Source organism: Podarcis cretensis (assembly GCF_951804945.1).
Source record: "Podarcis cretensis genome assembly, chromosome: 3".
NCBI classification, from domain to species: domain Eukaryota; kingdom Metazoa; phylum Chordata; class Lepidosauria; order Squamata; family Lacertidae; genus Podarcis; species Podarcis cretensis.
In genome coordinates this window covers 124,313,495-124,337,585 of record NC_137172.1, presented here as the reverse complement: position 1 = coordinate 124,337,585, position 24,091 = coordinate 124,313,495, and the positions used below count along the sequence as shown (strand labels likewise).

At 41.4% G+C, this 24,091-nt stretch overlaps 1 protein-coding gene and 1 long non-coding RNA gene across 5 annotated transcripts in view; one reads left to right on the top strand and one right to left on the bottom strand.

The window, feature by feature from the left end:
* Positions 1-24,091, top strand: part of SUPT3H (SPT3 homolog, SAGA and STAGA complex component) — a gene marked incomplete at its 5' end in the record, with an annotated part of 232,500 nt that overhangs the window by 190,546 nt on the left and 17,863 nt on the right. For all 3 annotated transcript variants that reach the window (XM_079970024.1, XM_079970025.1, XM_079970023.1), the window contains one exon: positions 5,616-5,726. In XM_079970024.1, coding sequence (XP_079826150.1) covers positions 5,616-5,726 — 111 coding nt within the window. The remainder of the gene's footprint in view (positions 1-5,615; positions 5,727-24,091) is intronic.
* Positions 42-11,412, bottom strand: LOC307212702. Of its 2 annotated transcripts, XR_013837120.1 has the most exons (4): positions 10,560-11,412; positions 7,174-7,310; positions 2,404-3,560; positions 42-673 (listed from the first exon to the last, which is right to left on the bottom strand). It is a non-coding gene; the product is annotated as an uncharacterized lncRNA (long non-coding RNA). The 2 variants fall into 2 exon arrangements; XR_013837121.1 differs by lacking the exon at positions 42-673 and having other exon boundaries at positions 2,388-3,560.

The following is a 24,091-nucleotide window of genomic DNA, read 5'->3' as shown; positions in this document are numbered from 1 at the left end:
GGGTTTGCAAGGACAGGTGTTTCGTTACTGCTAACGGAGGAATGAATATTGCAATTATAAGTATACCATACTGTATATTAGAGACATTTAGAAATGTTGCTGTTGTCTTTTAATGTAGACTTATAATGTTAATTATCTGTTCAAAATGGTATTCTCAGGTGTACCTAGGGGTTGCCTAGGTTGGCCAAGGGAACAGGCCCGGGGTGGTGCAAAAATCACATCTCTGCTCACTTCTGGCAAGGGCACAAGGGTCTGGGGGTGGGGGCCGACACAGCTCCTTGCCAAGGGCACAAAGGAGCCTAAGTACACCTCTAGGTATCCTTTGCCTATAATCTGAAGTGTTACAGCCCGTTCTAATACCCCAGGATGCTACCATCTTTCGCTGCAGCATGTATGGATTGACCAGGCCTTCGAGTGGTTCCTGAAGAATTAGACATCAGGCAATGGTTTAGGAGCATAGAATCATAGAGTTATCTAGTCCAGTGCAGCAAATTCATGACCAGAGCATTCTCAACACTTCATGCTGTCAAATGTGTGGTTTCAAATGACGATTCAGTATCTTCTGGAAAATACAATTAGAGATCTTGCATATTCCCATTTGAATTACTGCTGTCTTTGAGGCTGCCTATGGGAAATGCTATGTAGATAGATCAAAATATAGCAACTAGAGGAACTTCCGGGTTAGCGCGATCTGGTTAATGGCGGATTCCCTCCGAGCTCCGGAGGGAATCGGCTCCGCTGGAGAAGGGTTCTACCGCGACGGCGACGCGGGGACCCTCAGAAAACGCAGGCGCTGAAGCCTGCGGACTTGGTGACTCGGCGGGCACCTAAAGCGCCCCCCCGACCCACGAAGAGCCTTTTTAAAGGCTGCGGAGAGGGTACGGGGAGCGGCGTGGTGCTGTGAGTGGACCGCTACTGCAGTGGAGCAAAGCCGCGAGCCATGGCCGGAGACCGCTGACTTTCTTCCCTGAAATTCGGACTTTAATTAATCCGTGAGTAGAATGGAATTTGGACTTTAAAATTTCTACCCTTGAATTCGGTACGACCGGGGGATGTCCTAAAGGGAAGTCCGCACCCCCCTGCTTACAGAAGATTTAAAGCAAGGATCGGAGAACTAAGGTGGAGAGTTTTTTCTTTTTGGTGTTTTTTAAAAGATAATATTTTCATGAATTTGACAGAAGAAGATTTGTGCTGGAGAGTAAGAGTGGAATTTTAGAAGCTTTTGTTCAAACCCCCCCAGACCTGGGAGTGTCCTGTATGTGAGCTGGAGAAAAAGGAACAAGGAGTTTGACAGCTGTCAAAGGAGCTGTCAAACGGGCAGTGAAAGTTAAAAATTATTTAACACTTTTCTGGACTAAATTTGTTACATTTAAATTAAAGTGGTTGGGAACAAAGTAGGGAAATAATAAAGTAACGGACTGTTGGGAAAAGACTATTAAGTAACCAGAATCCCCCTAGGGGAAACATTGAAACACTACAATGGCTGCAGATGGAAAATTACAGGCAGAGATAGAAAGAATGTTCTTTCTCGTGGGAAAGTTGCAGGAGCAGACTACGGCTATGAGTAAACAACTTATAACCTTGAACTCTAAAATAAGTGACTCTGCTGAATGCACAATGGACTTGACCGGGAAAAAATCTGCAGCTGAATTAGAAGAGACAACTTTGGAACAGGAGGAGAGGGAACAATATTTGAATTTATAAGAAACAAGAAATATGATTGGGGCTTCCTCTTTGAGTATGGATTAGCTGACCTTTCGCAGCAGCTGGTACCGAGTACTTTGGATGGAAGAAAATCTGATGAGACTGAGCTAGAACTCCTTCGAGACCCGAGGACCAACAAAGAGGGCTACCAACAAAATCAGCAGAGAGAGACTGACAGAGATTTAAAGGCCTCAGATGTGAGGAATCCAGGCTAAAAACTGTTTTTGTGGACATGGGGACATTGGGAAGGGACAGAAACCGGGGCGGGGGGGGGGAAGAATTTTTTTAAAAAATGTTTATGACTTTTGTGTTTGATTATTATGACCTATTTTTAAGATAAAAGGGAAATTCGTGGAAGGAATTCGAGTCGACCTTAGAAAAGGATTTAATATTTATAAGAAAACTGGATAAGTAAAAATTGGGCCAAGTAATAAGAATTAAGTATTTCTTTAAATATATATATATATATAATAATAATATGTAAAGGATGAGAGATATGAACTTGCTGAGCTAATTTAATTGAATTAGGATGTATGAAGGGGGGGTGGGGGGAGGTCAAGAACTGGGGTTAGGAAAGTAAGGATATGAAACTTTATATGTGTTGTCTTGGTCTGTGTGTGTGTGTCTGCGTCTATAAAATGTGAAAACTCAATAAAAAATTTATAAAAAAAACCAAACAAAATATAGCAACTAGATTACTAACTGGAACTGAGTCACCTCCCATGACTTTTAAAACAGCTACCTAAAAGATCAGAGCCCTATGCAGAGTCCCCAGGTACCCAAAGGACTGCCTCCTGCCACTTGAACCTGCTCTGAGGATCCTCAGAAGCCTTTTTCCAGGTTCCATGCAATTTTTAAGAGAGGATATTCCCAAAGAGGTTCACCTGGCACTAGGTGTGGTTTTTCCCCTGGAGACAATTGAACTATTTTTTTAAATTAATTTTAATTAATTTTCCATTCATAACAATCCAATAGAGGCCACATTAATACAATGCCAAGCCATACCAAATCTCAATACAATCAAAAAAGCCAATTAAACAGTTCCAAATTAAACAATTTTGTCTGACTTCCTGTGTTCCGGCTATCAGGAATTGATGTTATTTCCTTGATCCTGCACCAGTTCTTTTAATTAGTTCAAGTTCCACCATTCCAATCTTAATCCTTTGTTCTGGCAGCCACTGATGTAATGAGTCTCAACCATATTTTAATAAATCCATATCCATTAATTTGCAGAGGGAGTTTTTGCCCTTTAGCCGTGTGGAATATTTATTTTCCTTCTTCTTTTCTTCATGTTGGAATCAGTCATCTTTTTTCACCCTTGCCAATTCTTTGAGAGGTGATTTGAAAGTACACCACAGCTCCTCCATCTTGCTTTGAAATCGAAAGGTATCCATGGTCCGGCTTCTTTTATCTCCTTGCTTTTAACGAGCTGGCATCTTATCAAAATCATAATAGATCCAATTGCACTCTCTTTAATTGGCAATGTACAAATCATCACAAAATTCCACACAGTCTCTTATCATCACAAAATTCCACACAGTCTCTTATTTCCGGTATTCCATAGATAAAACCATGTGTTAAGTTCTCCTGCATTCCATACATAGCTGTAATCCATTAATAATCCCACTCCATTAATAATTGATTCTTTTTCGGTGAAGGTTTGCTGATATGTAACACAGCAGAAAATAATGTAATGAAAAAACAGGGCCTTCCTTCACTTACATAGTACTCCAATTGCAATGATGAGAGTCCTCTCCGGTTCAAAACCTTGGCACTCAGTGGCAGATTCATTTCGCAGGTTATCTTTCTTCCTCTCCCGAAACATGTCTGCTTCTTACGTCCAAATTCAGATGCATCTTATAAGAAACAGAGATACCTCCGCTCATGGTGACCACCTTGGGGAGTTTCCAATACGTGCAGTGCTATACCCTCAGCGTCCTTGCCCCCGCGTTCCATCAGAGTGAGAGAAAGTTATCGGACGAATCACAAGGGAAAGCTCTCCTCCCCTGACCGGGGGAGAGGGTGCTTGCAAGGATAATCATTCCCAGATTATCTTTAATTACTGCACAGCTGGCATCCGCTACCACGGACACAGCTGTTTGCCTTGGCGTCTGCGCCGGAACCTATTTTTTAGGTTCCGGCCCATTCTAGTTTGGTTTTGTCCTATATTTATCACTAAGATTTTTATCTGTTTTGTTCATAATAGGTAAAAGGTAAAGGTAAAGGTACCCCTGCCCGTAGGGGCCAGTCTTGCCAGACTCTGGGGTTGTGCGCCCATCTCACTTAAGAGGCCAGGGGCCAGCGCTGTCCGGAGACACTTCCGGGTCACGTGGCCAGCGTGACATCGCTGCATAATAGGTGCCCCCCCCAAAAAAATTTGTCATTGTTTTGATTTTATGGAAGCTGGCGGTAGGAGCCCTTTTCCCTTGAAGAGAGGTAATAATGTCTCGGGGCCCAGTCAGTGGAGCATGAGACTCTTAATTTCAGGGTCCTGGGTTTAAGCCCCAGGTTGGGCAAAACGATTCCTGCACTGCAGGGGCTTGGACTAGATCATGGCCCCCTCCAGTTCTGCACTTATTTCATAAAGCTACCTTTCTTATCATTAACCACTCCTCCAAATGTTATTTATCATTTGTGATAACAGTATTGGGGATCTTAATAATCATGAATTGTTAAAAAAGATTTGTTAGACTTTCAAATCTGGTGAGAAATGCTGCTTTAAAATGAAACGGTATATAAGTTACAGAATTAAAGATAAGTGACGTGTCAAAGTGCAAACATTGCTGAACAAACATTAGGAATCTCCTCTGGTGGAATTTTACCAGCCTTTGAGCAGGAGATACACACACACACACACACACACAACCTTGGCACAACAGGTACATAATACAAGCTATTACTTTCTTTGGCAGTGTTCACATTTGTGAGCAAACATACCTGACCACAGAGAGTGCAAATTCGATCTCAATTAGTCATCGACCATTGCCAGAACATTAGGAGAATTCAATTTTTTAAGTTTCACAATGGAAAGTGGTTATCACAAAACATGTGACCCATCAACTGGCAGGACCCAGGATCTGTCATAGGTCAAGATATGTGACTAACGTGGAAATTGGAGCTGGCCATTTTTAGTTTGGCGAATATAGTTTTAAGCACTCAGGCGAAACTACACTTCCTGATTATTTTGAGAAGCTAACTAATACTGCAGTTAAAATCCCCAGAGTTTCCACAGAATTTCATTTGGGGGAGGGGGGAATTAGGCAGATGGGGGGAGGTCTTACTAAGGCCAAAAAAGATCTCAAGGAAAGTTAAAATAATTTAGCTAGGACTGGTGATGGTACATAAGGAATCCATTTCTGATTTCCTGTCATAAAGAATTCTGATCTTAGTTATCACAGGAGGCAGCAGAGCTCATATGCTGGGACTAAACCTACTGGAATAAGGACTCCTACATCTTTCTTCTCTGGCATGGAGAATTGAATCAGCTGATTCTGTTGACAATGGAGTAAAGAAGGAAGACGGGGTTGGAGGTTGCTGTTTGGCCCCTAGTAGCTCTTCTAAGCATTTTTGCAGTGTCTTGCACCAGCTGAGACAACCTGCCGGAAGTTTGCAGCAAGCTGTCGTTCCCTGATGCTCTTAGGCACTAAAGCACTTGGTAGAAGAACACCTACAGTTTTTCCTTTATCTTATAGGAAACAATCATTTAAAAGTCCCCTTTGATTTGCGAATAGGTGTTTTGGTTGTATTTTCATACAACGTATGTGGGAACCATACACAAAAAGTGGGGTGGGGGACAGAGAGGTAAGGGAGAGCAGCCCCTTTTGTAAAGGTTTATTATCTTAATTAATGGACTGTGTGTGCTTGTTATATGTTTTTGATTTAGCCTCGCTGAATGTGTTTTTCTCTTACAGAGTTCTGCCGCTTGTGGTGCAGAGGCTCAGAGTGATGCCATCCAGCCTTCCCACATCAGAGAGGCCATTCGGCGCTATGGCCACAAGATTGGACCCCTTTCCCCATACACAGTATGTAATAACAGAGTCATAAGAAGCTATATTTATAATGTTAAAGCACTTTGATTTTCAAGTGGTCAGCTGAAGAAGCTTTGGAATTGTTGAGACCGATTTGTGGCAACCATAATTTTTCTTTATAAAATGGCATAATTCTTTGGGGAAATAAAACAGCCTTTTCTGTCTGTTTTTGGAAAGACAACAAAGTTTCCCCCCCTTTTAAATATTATTCCCTTTTAATTATAAATTATTCTTTTTGTTTGTTTGAATGTTCAGAGTTGCTACAAAGTTTGAGTGTATAGTTATTTTAAATTATAGGTACTGCAGTATTGTGAAGACTGAATACTCCGAAGAGAGTTGTGTGCCAGATTTTGTCTCTAACAGAGAATTCATTTCTGATGTGACATATTCAGAGAGACTGGCTTTTATGGAGCCTTCACCTTCTGGTTAAGTTCTAACCTAAGAAAAACCCACAGTGGGCTGTGGGGCCATATGCTCGATCCCCCAAGCTGCTCACCATTTATAGATGGTTATGGCTGCCTAAGCTGATCCCATTGGGAGGGTGTGTGTGAAGAGGAATAGCTGGGCCTGAGACCTGAAATCTCATTGTACTGAAATCTCAAGTTTGGTGTGGGATGTGAACTGATCAGGATATTCTAAGCATAAATTAAGTTCACCAAAACAATGGTCCTGTCATTGTACTGCTCCAGATGCACGCTTGGGGCTCTTGTACCTGTGGACGTCTGCATTCATTTCAGTATAGGGTACAGCACTGCCCTTTGGCCAGAAGGGATTGCAAGGTTGGGGCGAAAAGGGAGCTTATTGTGAAAGGTCCTTCCAGTTGCTGGTTAGCCCTGGACATTGATGCCCAGTTCCTGGTGGCCAGGAGTGCATTTGCAGAGTTCAAGCTAGTGTGCCAGCTGCTCCCGTTCCTGGAGATGCCTGATTTGGGCATAGGGACACACACCTTATTTACAGCCCGTTTGGATTACTGTAACACTCTGCGTGGGGCTCCTTTGGAAAGTGCTCAGAAACTTCAGCTGGCTCAAAGAGCTGCAGCCAGATTGTTGACCAGAGCTGGCTATAGCGAGCTTGCTAGAGCAGCTCCACTGGCTGCCAGTCTGTTCCTGGGCACAGTTCAAAGGGCTGCTAATTACTTATAAAGCTCTATATGCTTAGATCTTAGCTGTTGGAAAGACCATACAGTGGTACCTTGGGCTACAGATGCTTCAGGTTACACACGCTTCAGGTTACACACTCTGCTAACTCAGAATTAGTACCTCAGAATTAGAACTTTGCTTCAGGATGAGAACAGAAATCACACGGTGGTGGCACGGCAGCAGCGGGAGGCCCCATTAGCAAAAGTGGTGCTTCAGGTTAAGAACAGTTTCAGGTTAAGAACGGACCTCCGGAACCAATTAAGTACTTAACCTGAGGTACCACTGTATTCCCTCATACATACCTGCCCAGGTCCTGAGATCTTTGGGGGAGGCCATTCTCTCAGTCCCACCTCCCTCACAGGCACACTTGGTGGAAAGGTGAGATAGGGTCTTCTTGGTGGTAGCAGCTCTTATTTTTATCTGTAAGCCACCTTGAGTCCTGCCAGGGAAAGAGGTGGGGGATAAAGAAACATATAATGATAAGATACTAAGACGTTGCTTCAGCAGTAGGTACTCCTAGACTGAGCCTTGAATAGGGGCGGCAGCTTTGTATTAACTGCTACTCCGCTTTCACCAAAAGCTGCCTCCTCATTTCACGGAGGCCAGGCTGGCCTTGGAAGATAGAGTCCTCTGGGGCCGCGGAGGGCAAGACGGCATCCTTGGTTCCACAGGCTCTTCTTGGGGAATACTTCCCCTGTGTTTGGGGTTTCTGGATCTGGCCCTGAGAGAAGTCCCCCCCCCCCGCCACACACTGAATCACGAGCCGCACCCTCTGAAAAAAGTAATAGGGTCGCCTAAGTTAGCTGATGCTTAAAATAAGTTATCCCCATTCCTGAGGATTTTGGGGGGAAAGACATTTTCATTGATGTTTTGGACTATAGATATTTATTTCAAAAGATAAAAAGATGTTCTGTAAACAATTCATTGATTAATTTGCAGTCCTGATTCTGAATTACTATTTCGACCTATATCTTTAAAGGGGTTTATGACTGCAAAGTTTGCAGTTCGGGGGGGGGGGGTTTGTCCCATTTCCCCTCATCTACAGTGTGTTGCTGATTTAAAATTAATCTGCTTGTGTTGACAATACGCTCATTCCAAAGACAGTGTTGTTTTATGTTGAAGCATTAAAATATGGCAAGCTGTGAGTTTCTGAGAGATTACTGAGCACCTCAGCTGAAGTTGCCATGGCAGCATGCCAAAAAGTGTCCCTAACTACATGAAAAATAAGCTTCTAAATGAAAAATAAGTTGGCATTCTCTACTGGGGATAACTTGATGCTATGGGATGGAAACTCTTTTAAAAGAAATCTGTAGTCTTACGCAGTTGTAACTATTTTCTTCATTGGCTATTTGCCCAAGTTAAATTTTCCTATCACTTTAATGTGGATGTAACACAGAATAGGAAAGCAAAGGGACATTGCACCCTGGATGACCACCACTTGGCAAGGGCATTTAGCAGAGCTTAAGCTTAAGGGCATTAAGCGGAGCTGCTCATGAGCATTGCCTATCCACTTCAGGTTATTTTCTCCACGGACATCAAAATAAAGGAGATACAAGTGCTTACAAATGTCATGTGCAAAGCAGTTTAAAGCAGCCTTCACTTGGCCATAATCGTGTTCAGGTAACTTTATATAAAGTTCAGCATAGATTTCTTTATTTGTGGCAAATCTAGGCTCATGGGGTAAGTTCCCAACTATCTTGAGAGTTAGCAAAAACCAAAACAAAAATTGTGTGTTAAATATTCTACCATCACTATGTATTCGGTTCCATTTCTGTTTGAAACAAATGTCCAATATAGCAATTTAGCAAGGTAAATTGCTCAGATGCCAGCAAATGTGCATTGCAGAGTTTAGAAAGTTTTAAATAGCAGCTCAATAGCTTTGGTGAGTAGCTGCAGCTATAACAAGCTGTGAAATTTAAAAAGTAGTTGGTGGTTCGCTGCATTTGTTGGCTGCAGTTGGGGAGGAATATAGTGTGTGTGCATCAGTGGCATTCATATACAGTGGCACCTTGGGTTACATATGGTTCAGGTTACAGATTCCGCTAACCCAGAAATATTACCTCGGGTTAAGAACTTTACCTCAGGATGAGAACAGAAATTGCGCAGCCCACCCCCCACCCCAAAAGCAAAAGACATGAAAACTAATTTAAATAGAGGCTGGGACTTAATCATACTTAGTGTTATTTGTTTTGCCGAAGGCCATTGTGTGAATTTCTCCACTGCGGCAGCATTAGCAACAACAGCAGCACAATGCATATACTGCCCTTCATTTTAAGAAGAAACATCAAGGCTGTCCACAAACAAATAAAACAACACAATAACAAGAATAAACCTGTCAGGGAACTGCCATCGGAGAGTCAGGTGGTGGAGGGGCTCACGGAGGCTAGGAGACCCTCGGATGCAGAGGAAGGAACCAGCAGGGGGAGAGAGAGAGCTCATGGAGAAACCCAGTCGGAGGGATGGCTCCAGGAGACTTCCAGTGAGAACAGCGGGGAGGTCTCAGGACCTCCTCTGGGTACACCTACCCCTTGCAGGAAGCTGTCACGCTGAGAATCCCGAAGGAGAGTTTCCATTAAGGAACTCTTATGTTGGCGCAAATTCCGGAAACGCCCACTGACAGATTCTGCCAGCGATTGAGGGAGTCATGCCTTGAGGGCTCCCGTAAAGGCAGAGCTTTGAAACCTTTGCAAAGCTCTGAGGGATTCAGCTTTTACGCACAAGCAGCACATTATCCCATCACAAAACCCATTTATAAAAATACAGTTACCCATAATTAAAATACATAACAACTACATTAAAAACATTGCTAATTAAAAAAATAATGAACAAGCCCGTTACAACATCATGATAGCTAAAAAGAGTTGAAACAGTTAACGCAACAATATAAGCAGGTGATTCAAGTTTGGAGATCCAGGCCATGCTTGTCTAACCAGGTGTCTTCAAGAGTTAGCAGAATTCCAATATTGATTGGATCTCCCATAATTCAGCAGGGAGCCCACCTTTGTGCTCCCACAAACCAATAATAATCAGATAGACAAATGCCACTTCACCCATTTCAAAACATTAGAAATAGTCAAAGCCCCTCCACTGTTAATATTTTGTAATTAAATCACGTTGAAACTTTTTCTGCATTGATTTAATCACTGAAAAATCATTGCCTACCCTCTGCTGCTTAATTTTGCTAACAGTAACTGTTATTGTGAATAAGACGTTGCCATAGTATTAGTTTTATGAAGGACTTTCGTTCTTGGAAGATGGTGACTATGGTTTTATCATTTATAGACCCTGGCATATAAATAAGAAAATAAATATTTCTTATTACATTTAAGTATTTAAAACCATAAATATTGTAAACCAGAAGTTCCCTAGTACATTTTTTTGATACTTCAAAGTTTTTTCATTTAAATGTAGAGTGCAAATTGCTATGGTAATACACTAATATAATTTAACATGGCCATTATTTTATCCCAAACACTGATTGAACCATGAAAACATAAGTTCTATTTCCCTAATGGATATTAAGGAACATACTAAGATTTTTCTCCTTTTTCTTTCCCCTGCCCACCTTTACTCCACTTGCGGTGAATAACCCAGTGCTCCACATATTGTTAAGCCGCTGGAGATGTAGCTGTCCACTTACTCTACCTGTGGCCAATTTTTAGCCCTTGTTTCTTGAACACTTCCTTACCCAGAAGTTGCAGTCTCGGCTTGCTGCTAGCTAAGGTTGGATTTCCTTCTGGCTGGGTTCCACTTCCTTCTTTTATTTCTTCTCTCTCTCATAAGTTCTTGGCAGCCATATCAATATGCTTATATAATCCATATAAGGGAATTGGAAAAGCTGAAGTGTCCTTTGCTTCCCACTGCTCTCTCTTAGGCCGCCAGAGTAGGCATTCTGCTTACGTGGAACACTCCCTTGGAGGCTGGAGCAATGATTCATTTTTAGGTTGTGTCTCCTTTATCAGTGGCCAATATTGCAACACTGATCTTGGTAGGCAGTGACAGGTGCAATATTAATATGCTTACCATAGTTGCAAAGACTTGGTTCAGCACTGAAATGATACTGTACACTCTATAAGCAGCCAAAACCAAACAAACCCAAGAGAGTGTTCAGATCCTTCCCTTGCAATCCAAAAATGGCTCAATGTTTTCTGTTAAGGTGTGCTGTATTTCCATGTTTTGAACTGTGCATGTTGGTTTTCTGTGCATGTCTAGTTCTCTGTGCATGTCTATTTGAACTAGACTATTGCAAGGGAGAGGTAGAATCCAGCTGGATTCTTGTCTGGACGTTGGAAGCTACTTCAGGCAGGAGGGAGCTGAGGAGACGGACGCTGGATAATGGAGCACCACCACTTGTTGCATCTGAGTTCTGTGAACTGTTGCATTTCACAGTTGGATGATTTCTTTGAGAAAGAAGAACATTCCCAACAAAGCAAATGAATCAATTCCTAAAGAACATTGTTTAGTATGAATAAAATAATATTAACTCATTGTTTCTGATTAAATATTACCAAGCATATTAAAGTGTGTAAGGCTTACTTTACACAGACATATGATAAGCCTAACACAAACTTGGATGCTATGTATTTGTTAAAACTGGGTCAAACAAAGCAATGTAACACAGCCTGTCTTAACAGTCTATGCTGTTCAATATTTTTGGTTTGAATGCTGGAAATGAATTCATATGTAATTTACATAATTTATAGATGGAGAAAAGTCTTCAGGAAATTCTGTTTTCTTTAAATGCAAAATTCCTGCCATGGAGAACATTAGCAAGAGCTGAGTTTCAAGTCAGTGAGACCACATCAGTTTTAAGTACTTTATAAAATACTACAAGGTACTCTTTTTTGATACCAAAACATTGACATAGTTAATGCTGTGTTTCAGGATATTGTTTTCTTGTATGTTACATTTTGTATTGGAAAAAATGAACAGTTCCGCAAAAGCAGTAGGAAGTCAGGTCACAGTATGGAGCCCTTGTTTTCCTCTCTGCTTTACTCAAGGTTCCTCCCTTCAAATTTATGAAAGAAAACATTTCTTTCTGTGAAAGGTTTTTGTACACCAGCATCTGGAAGTGTTTATTTCAGTGGCGTGTAATCTATCTGTGGATTTAGTTAGCACCAGACCCCCTTTTGTGTATTCCTGACTTAAATTTTTTATAAATGATCTTGTTGAATTTGTGCCAGTGCGCACATGGCTTGGCTGATTGCTGAATATATCCTTTACCTGCCAGTCACCTTTGATTTATATTCCTTCCCCTCTGCTTTTACGTTCCAAAACTGGTGCCATTGAACTGTCCCCTAAATCATCTTATTGGATAAATTACTCCAAGATGGAGATGGTACTTTTTTGGCTGCCTGTGGATAAAGATACATTCCTACTGTTGGTCCTCACCCGCGTAGTGCTGAACCACTTAGGAAGCTGGACTAGTGAATGAAAAGAATCAAGATATTTGCTGCTTTATTTCAAACACAATACTGAATCCAAGAAGAAAAATATGCAGAAATGGATGTTGAGAAATAGCTTTAAGATACTAGTTTGGAATTTATAGGCATTTTAGTTTTTCTTCAGTAGTAGAGTATTCATTTTTTAAAGGGGCTCATTACTGTTAAAAGATGTTGCTACAGAATTATATATATGCTGAAAAGCAGTGCAAGTGAATTAAGACTGATGTGAAGAACTAATTTAAAAGCAGATTTACAGCACCATTATATAGATGCCTACTCAGAAGTAAGCCCTATTGAAGCATGGCCTATGGTCAAAGATGGTGGAAGCTGTTGTTCAACGACATCTGGGGGGCTGAAGGTTATTCTCTCATGCGTTAAAATGAATGTCCTGATTCAAAGAGCTGACTAAACAATATTTGGAGTTTGACTCCCGAGTGTCTGGGTTCATGTCTGCCTTCACTTCATAATCTTTTTCTTACCATCAGTTTGAGTGATTGTAATTCCACAAGGGCACTCTGCATATTCTCAAAAATGCAGATTCTGGAATTGAAAACTGGCTCTTGATTTCTTCCTGCCACAAAGGAAGCCCTGGTTTTATTAAATAGCCTTCATTTCAATATTTAATATACTGCTTAATTACAGTTGTTTCCAAGCAGTAGTATAAGTCAATACAATGGAAATAAAGCTGAGGTAAAACTAGAAAATCAGAATTCATTTAAGATGCCTGTAGGAACAGGTGGATGATAACAAGTGGTATGTTACAATGGCTGTGAAGGCAGATGAAGGCTGCTGCGGATAAGAATCTACTGGTCATTGTGATACTCATGCAATCAGAATAGAGCCTTACTGCAAAGACTGTGCGTTGGTTAGCATGCACTGATCTACACACATAAAACAAATTCATGCACAGACGTCTTCCAAAAACCCATCCCAAACGCAAACCCCAAAAAGTCTCATGGCGGTCAGCAAATGGTAACGGGGGCAGAACCATGAAATATGGAAGCCCCTAGTCGTGAACCAGCACATGGGCAGTGGATACAGATTCAGTCATTGTGACTCAAGGAATGAGGCAGTTGGGCAGCTCAGCAGCTGTATCCACAACTGAGCAGCCCTTTTTAGGATCCACTCTGCTCACTCCGAAAAGGGGGAGGGGCTAGAAAAGGTGGTCTAAACATAGTCTGCCTCCCCTTTTCCCTGACTGGGTTACTGCGCCCAGTGGGGTCACCACCCAGCGGTCATAAAAGACAATTGAACTTTGGAGCATGGAATATATGGACTATGTTGGATAACACAGATAATGAGCGTCCTGAACGAGAATTGCCCATCATTGCAAGAGAGCTGCACCATTTTAACACTGATATTGCAGCACTTCAAGAAACTTGAAAAGCAGGAGAGGGACAACTGAAGGAAAAAAAAGGAGGCTACATATTCTTCTGGAAGGGTCTACCTGAACAAGAAGTTCAAATACATGGAGTAGACTTTGCTATAAAAAATGATCTTGTGAAGCTCTTGTCAGAAGTCCCTACCGGCATTAATGAGTGACTTTCAATCCTTCAAATAAAACTTGCCAAAAACCAACAGGCTACTATTCTGAGTGCTTATGCACAAACACTGGATGCCAATGAAGACATTAAATAAAAATTTTACTCTCAGCTGGATACCATCCTATCAGAGACGCCCAAGGAGGATAAATTTATCCTCCTGGGTGATTTTAATGCAAGAGTTGGGTGAGATTCAGATCTGTGGCCTGGGACTATTGGGAAAGAAGGAATTGGCAATAGCAACCAGAATGGAATCTTACTTTTTGACGATATGTGCAGTGCACAACCTTGTTATTACAAACACACACTTTTGATATTTTTTTAAAAAACATCTTGGAGGCACCCTCGGTCAAACCACTGGCACCTCTTAGACTATGTAATTGTCTGAGCTGAAGATTGCTGTGATGTGCTCCTTACCACAGCTATGATGAGTGCCAATGACTGCTGTGATTAATACGCTCCATGATGGCTATCGGGATTATACATCAATGCAGGGTTCAAGGAAGGAAACCAAGGCACAAAATGAACACTCAAGCCCTTCAAGATCCTATTAAGCGGGACTGCTTCCCAATGACTCTTAAGGACTATCTGCTTTTGGAATTCCCTGATAGCATCAAGGGACACTGGACCAAGCTAAAAACATCCATTATTGCAGCCTGTGAACAAACTATTGGATACCAAACCAAGAAACCCCAGGACTGGTTTGATTAGAATGACTGTGAGATTGAACACATTATTGACAATAAAAGGCAAAGAGATAGAAACTGTGCCACTAAGAATAAAACCTATGCCAACGCTAAAGCTGAGGTTCAAAGAAGAACCAGAGAACTAAAGAACATCTGGTGGATACACACACGCTCCACGTGGCTCTTTAAAGGGAGCTCTGAGAAGAGCCTCCCACATGCATTCGCTCCATAAGACGCACACACACTTCCCCTTACTTTTTAGGAGGGGGAAAGTGTGTCTTATAGAGCGAAAAACACGGTAGTATAAACATCGACAACTGGAAAACACTGGCCTGCAAGTGCTGCAATTGGAGAACAGCTTTTACCAAAAGTGTCATGGGTTTTGAAGATGCTCGAACTCAGGACAAAAGGGAGAAACGTGGAACAAGGAGCCGTCCATGAGCAGAGGGACATCACTCATACTGCCCAGTGATTTTGGCATAGGCTTACTGAAATTAGAAAGCAAACAACTAATTTTCACGGAGCAGTGTGTATCTTTACAGTCTGGATATTTGATGATATTCTACGCTTGAACCCATAAAAAAATGACAGCAGGCAACCATTTAATCCCCTTCCTGTGACAGGACCCTGTGCCTCTTCCTTCTCCCTTCATTGTTTTCAGAATAACTGCATTTGAGTTTTCTGCTTTTTCAACTGTTCAGCCATATGCCTACTCACTACGGGTCAGCAAAAACTAAGCCTAGCTGCTTTATAAATCCGACTGCTTCATAATCTCTTCTCAAGGTCCCCACTTTCTTCTTTTTCATGCCACGTAAGACTAACAGAGGATGTAGGATGCATGAATGCAACTGTGTAAATTAAGCATTATTTAAAAATTAAATTAAAAAATCCAAATCTTGTTTGTGGAGAAACGTAAGCACCTGCGTATGAGAAAGTTCTTAAGCTTAGTACTGAGAAAGTGGGAGACACATTTATAATGAAATGTGTCAAGAGTGCTTGTCTATGAAGACAACACACTCACCAGGTTTGCATGGCATATTAAACCATAGGGTATAACTTACTAGGAGAACACAAATATGTGGGATTCCAGAGAGGAGCTTGCAGCTGTTTTGACTGAGCTAAGCCAAGGTTTGACTCAGTGTGTTGTGTGAACCCGGGCTTTTGGTTAAGCTCTTTCCTCATTATCCATGAGCTGGAGCCAAGGGTTGCTCATCGTTAGTGAGGGAAGAACTGAATGGGGTTCACACGGGTTCAGGCTGAGCTAAACCTTGGCTTGGCTCAGCACAGAACAACAGTAAAAAGGGCGACTGTAAATCCAGTCCTGGTAAGCCATAGTTTGGCGTATTGTGTTGTGCAAAACGGGTCAGCATGTGAATGGTGGCTTTCAGGATGTCCAGGCCTTCATAACACATGCATGTCAGAGCACCAGCTGCTTTCCTTGTGGGTCAGATTTGTAGCGCTAGACTGAGAGGACAGCATTAGCAATTCACCCGAATTCCTTAATTCTTAAGCTCTATTTTGCTTATTTTTAAAGAGCTTGAACTTTTTCACATCATGCCACTGCAGCTGGAGAGCAGCCATATTGTCCCTGAACCAATATTAAAATGGCAAACAGACCCTCTCTTACTGTAGTACAGTATTTCCCTAATACCTTAAACACCCTCAGAAACAATACAGATAAAACCAAGTTAGAAAACAGACCACCTCCGAAATGGCAGGCTTACGGACACAACACACAAATATTACTACTACTACTATTTATATTTATATACTGTTTAAATTTATATCCAAAGATCTCAGGGTGGTTCACAATAAAAAAAAACCCCAGGATAAATAGTTAAAACCAAAACAAGACAAAAATAATACCCCCCCCCAAGACATTTAAAAAGCCATTGAACCAGCCAAAAGCCTGGTTGAAGAGGAACACTTTTGCTTGGCATGTAAGGATGTATAATGAAGGCGCTGGACGAACCTCCCTGAGGAAAGCACCACAAAGGCCCTTTCTCGTGTTGCCACCCTCCGGACCTCTCATGGAGGAGGCACACGAAGGAGGGCCTCAGCTGGAAATATGGTCAAGGCTGAAACTTTCCTTGTTAGGCCGAATCGCTACTATTAAGATGAATGTATTGCCTAGAATGCTGTTTTTATTCGAGACGTTGCAGATTGTGGACAAGATGGACTGTTTCAAGAAGTGGCAGAAAGACATATCAAAATTTGTCTGGCAGGGCAAAAAGCCCAGAATTAAATTTAAGATTTTAACTGATGCAAAGGATAGAGGGGGGTTTGCCCTGCCGGACTTAAGACTTTATTATGAATCAGCAGCTTTCTGCTGGTTGAAACACTGGCTACTTCTTGAGAATACTGACATTTTGGATCTGGAAGGGTATGACAATAGTTTTGGTTGGCATGCATATTTATGGTATGACAAGGTAAAGGTGTATAAAAGTTTTAAAAACCATATTGTAAGGAAAGCATTGTACAACGTTTGGATTAGATACAAAGATTTGTTGGAAAGTAAAACCCCTAGGTGGGTGTCACCAATGGAAGCTAGGGAAGTAAAAAAGCTTAATATGGATTCTAAATGGCCAAAATATCATGAGATTATAGAATACGATGGTGAAAGGGTGAAACTTCAGAGTTATGAGAAACTAAAACCTAAGGTTCGAGACTGGTTGCATTACTATCAGATAAATGAGACGTTTAAACAGGACAGGAAAATAGGATTTCAGAAAGAGAAGTCAAAATTAGAAACAGAATTGTTGGAACCCAATACTAAGAATTTATCAAGAATGTATAACTTGCTGTTAAAATGGAATACACAGGATGAAACGGTGAAATCAGCTATGATCAAATGGGCACAAGATATAGGTCATGATATCATGTTTGCTGACTGGGAACAATTATGGACCACCGGTATTAAATTTACTGCATGTAATGCTTTAAAAGAAAATATTATGAAAATGATCTATCGGTGGTACATGACCCCAGTCAAGCTAGCAAAGATTTATCATTTGCCTAATAATAAGTGTTGGAAATGTAATGAGACTGAAGGCACTTTCTACCACCTTTGGTGGACCTGCCCAAAGGTTAAAGCTTTCTGGGAAATGATCTATAATGAAATTAAGAAGGTCCTTAAGTGGACTTTTCCTAAGAAACCAGAGGCTTTCCTTTTGGGTATGGTGGGCCAAGTGGTGTTAAGAAAGGATAGGACTTTCTTTATGTATGCCACTACAGCAGCAAGAATTCTACTGGCAAAGTATTGGAAGACGCAAGAACTACCTACTCTGGAAGAATGGCAAACAAAGGTGATTGATTTTATGGGACTGGCCGAGATGACGGGCAGAATCCGGGACCAGGGGAAAGAGACAGTGGAAGAGGACTGGAAGAATTTCAAAATATATCTTAAAAATAATTGTAAAATTGAGGAATGTTAAGATGTCAGGGGGTAAGAAGTAAAGAATTGCAGCAGTAAACAAAAAAAACTTAAGAAATATTTACGAAAAGGAATTAAGACAATGGACTTAAGGGTTGCTAAAGAATTATTAAACAAGGATGCAGGGATGGGGAGGTATGGGGAAGTCAAAGAAAAAAGGTTATGAACCGATGAGTATGAAGTTATATTGTGTTATATTGCTGTTTATTATCTGTGTGGAAAATTAATAAAAATTATTATAAAAAAAACAAAAAAAAAAAAAACGAAGGAGGGCCTCAGATGATGATTGCAGAGTTCAGGTTGTTTTATATGGAAAGAGGCAGTCTTTGAGGTACTGGAGACCTAAGCCGTTTAAGGCTTTATAGGTCAAAATCAGCCCCTTGAATTGGACCCAGAAGCTAACTGGCAGCCACTGCAGTCAGGCCAGGATCGGTACAATATGCTCAGACCATCTGGCCCCAGTGAGCAACCTGGCTGCTGAATTCTGCACCAGCTGAAGTTTCCAAACCGTCTTGAGAGGCATACATATAATGCATTGCAGTAATCCAACCTAGAGGTCACCAGAGCATAGATGACAGAAGTTAAGCTGCCCCTGTCCAGATAGGGATGCAGCTGGGCCACTAGCCGAAACTGATGGAAGGCATTCTGCACCACCCAGGCCACCTGAGCCTCAAGCAGCGGCAAAGCATGTTCCCAAGTGTTCTTGTTAACCCTTGAAAGCTTGCTTCTACTCTCTCCCAGCTTTCTCCTTAAATGTTGTTGCATTATATATATTTATGCATGTGGAGCACTAAAGTGTGAGGCACAATATTTTAAATGTTATTTCAATATAAAAATAATCCCCACTTTAAAAATAACTGCTAGTGTGTAAGTTTGCTACAAATAAGCCTTAGTAGTTCAGTTTGATCTGTCAGCTGTCAAACTGGCTGCCAAGGAGTGATTCAAAAGGTCCAGTCTTGGTAGGCCAGTTGTTGAACGTTGGTAGGCCAATTGACTAGCAGGTGTGGAGATGCTTGTGGCGATTGGTGAGATACTGTATAAAAAAGGGTCGTCACCATAGCATGTGGCAGTTCAGGGTCACCTGCCCAGAGTGATAGCAGAAGGTAGTTGGCCTGAGGAACCTGGAAGACCTAGAGTTGGGTGACATCGCATTGGTGAGATCCAGACTCTAGAGGACATCAATAGGAGTATAGCATCTAGATCAAGGGAAGTAATAGTGCCACTGTATTCTGCTCTGGTCAGACCTCACCTGGAGTACTGTGTCCAGTTCTGGGCACCACAGTTCAAGAAGGACACTGACAAACTGGAACGTGTCCAGAGGAGGGCAACCAAAATGGTCCAAGGCCTGGAAACGATGCCTTATGAGGAACGGCTAAGGGAGCTGGGCATGTTTAGCCTGGAGAAGAGGAGGTTAAGGGGTGATATGATAGCCATGTTCAAATATATAAAAGAATGTCACATAGAGGAGGGAGAAAGGTTGTTTTCTGCTGCTCCAGAGAAGCGGACATGGAGCAATGGTTCCAAACTACAAGAAAGAAGATTCCACCTAAACATTAGGAAGAACTTCCTGACAGTAAGAGCTGTTTGACAGTGGAATTTGCTGCCAAGGAGTGTGGTGGAGTCTCCTTCTTTGGAGGTCTTTAAGCAGAGGCTTGACAACCATATGTCAGGAGTGCTCTGATGGTGTTTCCTGCTTGGCAGGGGGTTGGACTCGATGGCCCTTGTGGTCTCTTCCAACTCTTATGATTCTATGATTCAGGGGAAGCTTGAGCAAATCTGCCTGAGAAAGAGCAGAGCTCTGTCCCCAACAGAGGAGTGGCAGCTGAGGGACTCTCTGCAACTTGTAGTCCTCTCACAAGTCCCTTACCAGAGGAAGAACTTTGTGTCTTCACCTATGGGTCTTTCTCACAGAACTTACTGTGTTGGAGTTAGGAAAAGGCGAACTGGCGTATGAGTTTTTGTTTAGTTAAGGATAAACTGCTTCCATAAAATGCAAGAAACTATTAAAACCTATTAGTAGCTTCTAGTCTTACATATTCTCTGTATGTGTGTGTGCGTAAAATTTGTAAACAAGATATTCTATTATATTATTTTTATAAATATATTTGTTTTAACTTTCAACAATTCTACATCTCATCACCTGCTGTTCATATTGATGTTTATGTACCAAAGAGTTTAAACTTAGTAAAGTTTCATGGTGGCTGCAGAATTATAAGAGGATTTAAGAACCACGTTTATTCCACAGATTTGTTGCAATCATTCACATCTGGTCTCAGCGTGGAGACAACTGGCATTTTTCACAATGCCTGATAGTTGCTGTGATTCTTTAGTTCTGCTGCCTTACCTGAAGAAAAATGCATTTGTGTTGGTTTCTGTGTTATATAAGCAGTTGTCACAGTTTTTAACCCCATCCTTCAGCTTGGAGAAGTGCTGATACACATTTTTGTGGCTTCCCCCCTTTTATATTGCTGTACAGCTGTGAAAATATTTGCTTGAGATGACTATTAAATATACTTAAAATATTTGGAGTATAAATAGCTGCAGTGATTGCCTATATTAAAATGCAGAAAAGTGAAGAAAAATAGATAATATTTATGGAAAAAATAAACTGGGTTTGAAGATTTACACCCTTATAATTATAGTGCCTGCATCCATTGTGAGTTTGTTGTATGTGAGCTGTAATCATACTCACTGAAAAGCCACTGGACACAGTGCACAGTTTGTATCCTGCTGTTTGTATGTTGTGAACAAAACAATTAATTTAAGTTAATTTAAGTGAGGAGAAAGAAAAATCAAGTTTTGAATGTTATTGTCCCATTTCCAAGTATTACAACTGAGTTGTAATTGCCCAATAATTACCACATCTTGGCACAATGGAAAACTAAAATAAAAAGAGCCGAGGAAACTTAATATAAATTTTAACTTTACTTTGTTATAAAATGTTACAAAACATGTTCTTTTATTACCTCTTTTTAATGATGATGATGATATTAATAATAATAATAATAATAATAATAATAATAATAATAATAACCGACAGAGCTACTTATGCTGCTTCCTTGTTTTCTATATATTGGCTATGTTAAAAGTAATAAATACATAATATTCTTCAAAATCAGGTCATAAATGGGTAATTTGGAAAACTAATATATTTTATTATTAAGCAGCTATGGAAATATGGGTATTAAATATGCAGCTGTGGGGATGTCTGGGTCCAATGTAATGGAAGCATTTGCAGTATCAAATTTGTTCATGTCTCATTATCCACCCACATATTCCCACAGGCACATATAAAGATAAACATTATCCATGTATGTAGTTGTTTGTTTGTATTCTATACTGCCCTTCATTTGAAGATCACAAGGCAGTTTACAATATAAAAACACAAATATATGTTCCTCTGAGGGTGAAGTCAAACCACTGGAGAGTATAATGATAGTAATAATAAATTTTATTTATACCCCGCCCTCCCCAGCCAAGGCCGGGCTCAGGGCGGCTAACAACCAATAATAAAAACGAGTTGAATGAATACAACTTAAAAACAAGATTAAAATACAACATTAAAACATTAAAATGCAGCCTCATCACAGGAGGAGAAAGGAAAAAAGAATCGCAGAGCCTGCTGTAGTTGCAGAGACTGGTAGCTTTTTGCTGCGTGAGCAGCACCTAAGGGAGCTCCCCAGGACGCAAGCCCGGAGAGTGTGTGTGGCGGTCCTGGGCTGCCCATACAACCAGACCCCCTCTCAGCCTCGCTGAAGGAAAGCAGAGCAATATGCTTGACTGCAGGAGTTGCTGGAAGGAGGCATACAAGGCGCCATCCAACCATCTTAGGGACTCCACACCAGATTTGTGTAGGGTTTACTCCTTAGCCTTTTCTTCTCCCGAAGATGTCCTGCAAAGCAGCGGGTGCCTATTGTTCCTCAGGGTTTACTCCCAAAGCGTTTCTCAAAAGGAGTATAGCCTTTTGAGCAGCAGAGGTTTAGGATCATTGTCTTCCTTCTTCCCAGGTTGATGACCCCATCTTCCTCTCGTTCCTCTCTACAACACATGCAGAAACCACCACCTTGACCATTGGATCCACTATTGGTCGCATCCACTCAATCTGCTGAAACCTGTCTTCACACACAGAGGGAATCCCTAACTCACTGAGAGTTTGAGACCCATCAGCAACCCACATCTGGTTTAGCCAGGCAATCAAAGCCATTTTCCAGGGTTGACAGCTTCTAGGAGCCACAAGTGAGAGCTGAGTGCAGGGTGGGGACCAAAGGTGAACAAACTACCCCAGAAGGAGAACCAGAAGTACTATCCCTCCCCTAACAACCCAAACATCCCAGAGATAATATACAAGTCAGGAGTTGTGTTTGTTCTGAAATGTCATGTGCCATATTATATTACCATTCTTTGCACATAAAACAGTTTCAAGACCTTGATGATCAAGGGCTACTAGTGAGGTTTAAAAAACAACAACCAAAAAGCAATCTTGTAAATGTTTGTGTATCTGGGAAAGGACAGTTTTGCGCACAAATATTTTGAAAGGTTATGAAGTGTTTTCCCCTGGAGGAGTTTCATAGATCCTACACTGGTGCTCGTAAGTTCTGTTGCTCCTTTATCCTGTGATAAGGTATCTTATGACTCATTCCTTGTTGAGGCTGATTTCTTAAAATAACTTGTGAGATAGAATGTTCATAACAAACATTTACGCAGAGGAACGTGGTAAATAGTCACCCACACACTGTCAACTTCAAGGTTACTTTCTAGATGTGTTCTCATGATGAATAATTTGGAATGCTGTTTCATAATATTTTCCTCTTTCTGCTTCTCTCTAGCCCAAACATGTATTCCCTCCTACCCATGCACAATTGGATTTACTTATTTTGGCCTTAACTTGGAGGATAATATTTAAACTTTTAGCTAAACTTCTTACAGCACATAGGAACTCTCTCCTTCCATCCTTCATAGTGTTGAAGCTGCCACCCTGGCTCCCAATGCTTGGTTCAAGCTCCAGCTTTTTATGGATGAAGGCAGAAGTCAAAATGCTCACCTAATTAAATTTTAGCTTAGTTCTGGCTTTTAAAAAATTTGGTCCCACATGTTCTATCCTACCAGCATTTTGTCATTTCTGTGACCAAGGAAATGAGCCCTGGGATGGGGCTGTGCAGATCAGGGGGCGGCAAGGCTTACTTTGCCTGGGCCAGATCACTCCAGCAGAGATCCCTCTGTGGACCGGATTGTGCGTGCGCATGAGCACCCGTGCCCGTGATTTCCAGCATCTGTGCAGACACAATTTTTGGCATCTGCACACGCGCAGACGTCATTTCTGGCTCCACGGAAGTGAATTGCAGCGCTGCGCCGGTTTAGCATAGCATGCAGGGACTCGCTGAGCAGGCGGCTCATGGGCCAGTTAAACGACCCCCGTGGGCCACTTGTGGCCCAAGGGCCTTAGGTTGCCAACCCCTGATGCAGATAGAAACAAGTTTGGTCCTTAATGGATGGTGCCCTGAGGGGAGGAACCAGTGACCTCACCCCTCCTGGTGTCACAATGAGCATGTTGCCAGCAAAGACATTGCCCTGGGTGCCCCAAATGAAATTTTAAGTATTTCAAACTTTTTACTGAAACAAAACTAAAAAATTCCTTCCAGTAGCACCTTAGAGGCCAACTAAGTTTGTTATTGGTCTCTAAGGAAGACCAAAATTCTGGAAGGAATTTTTAAATCTTGTTTCAACTACGGCAGACCAACACGGCTACCTACCTATATCTAAAACTTTTTACTGTTCATATTGTATGGAATAACGATTAAGTATGCTGCTTTTGGTATTTTTAGTGGAAGAGTGGGACTCATAATCAAGTAGTAGTAGTAGTAGTAGTAGTACTAGTAGTAGTAATAGCTATTGTTATTATAGTAGTAAATAGATATTTTGAACCTGGTAGAAAACACTTGCTACATAAAATTCAGAACGTCATAACACTGCCTGCAGTGCAGTGCACATATTGTACCTGTAATTTCCCCAGCCTACTTTCATGGAAAGAACAGATTCACTTGGGATCGCTTCTCTGAAATGAATAAGGCATTTGTGAGTAGATGATTACCATGCATAAGACAGGGCTCCCAGCTAAC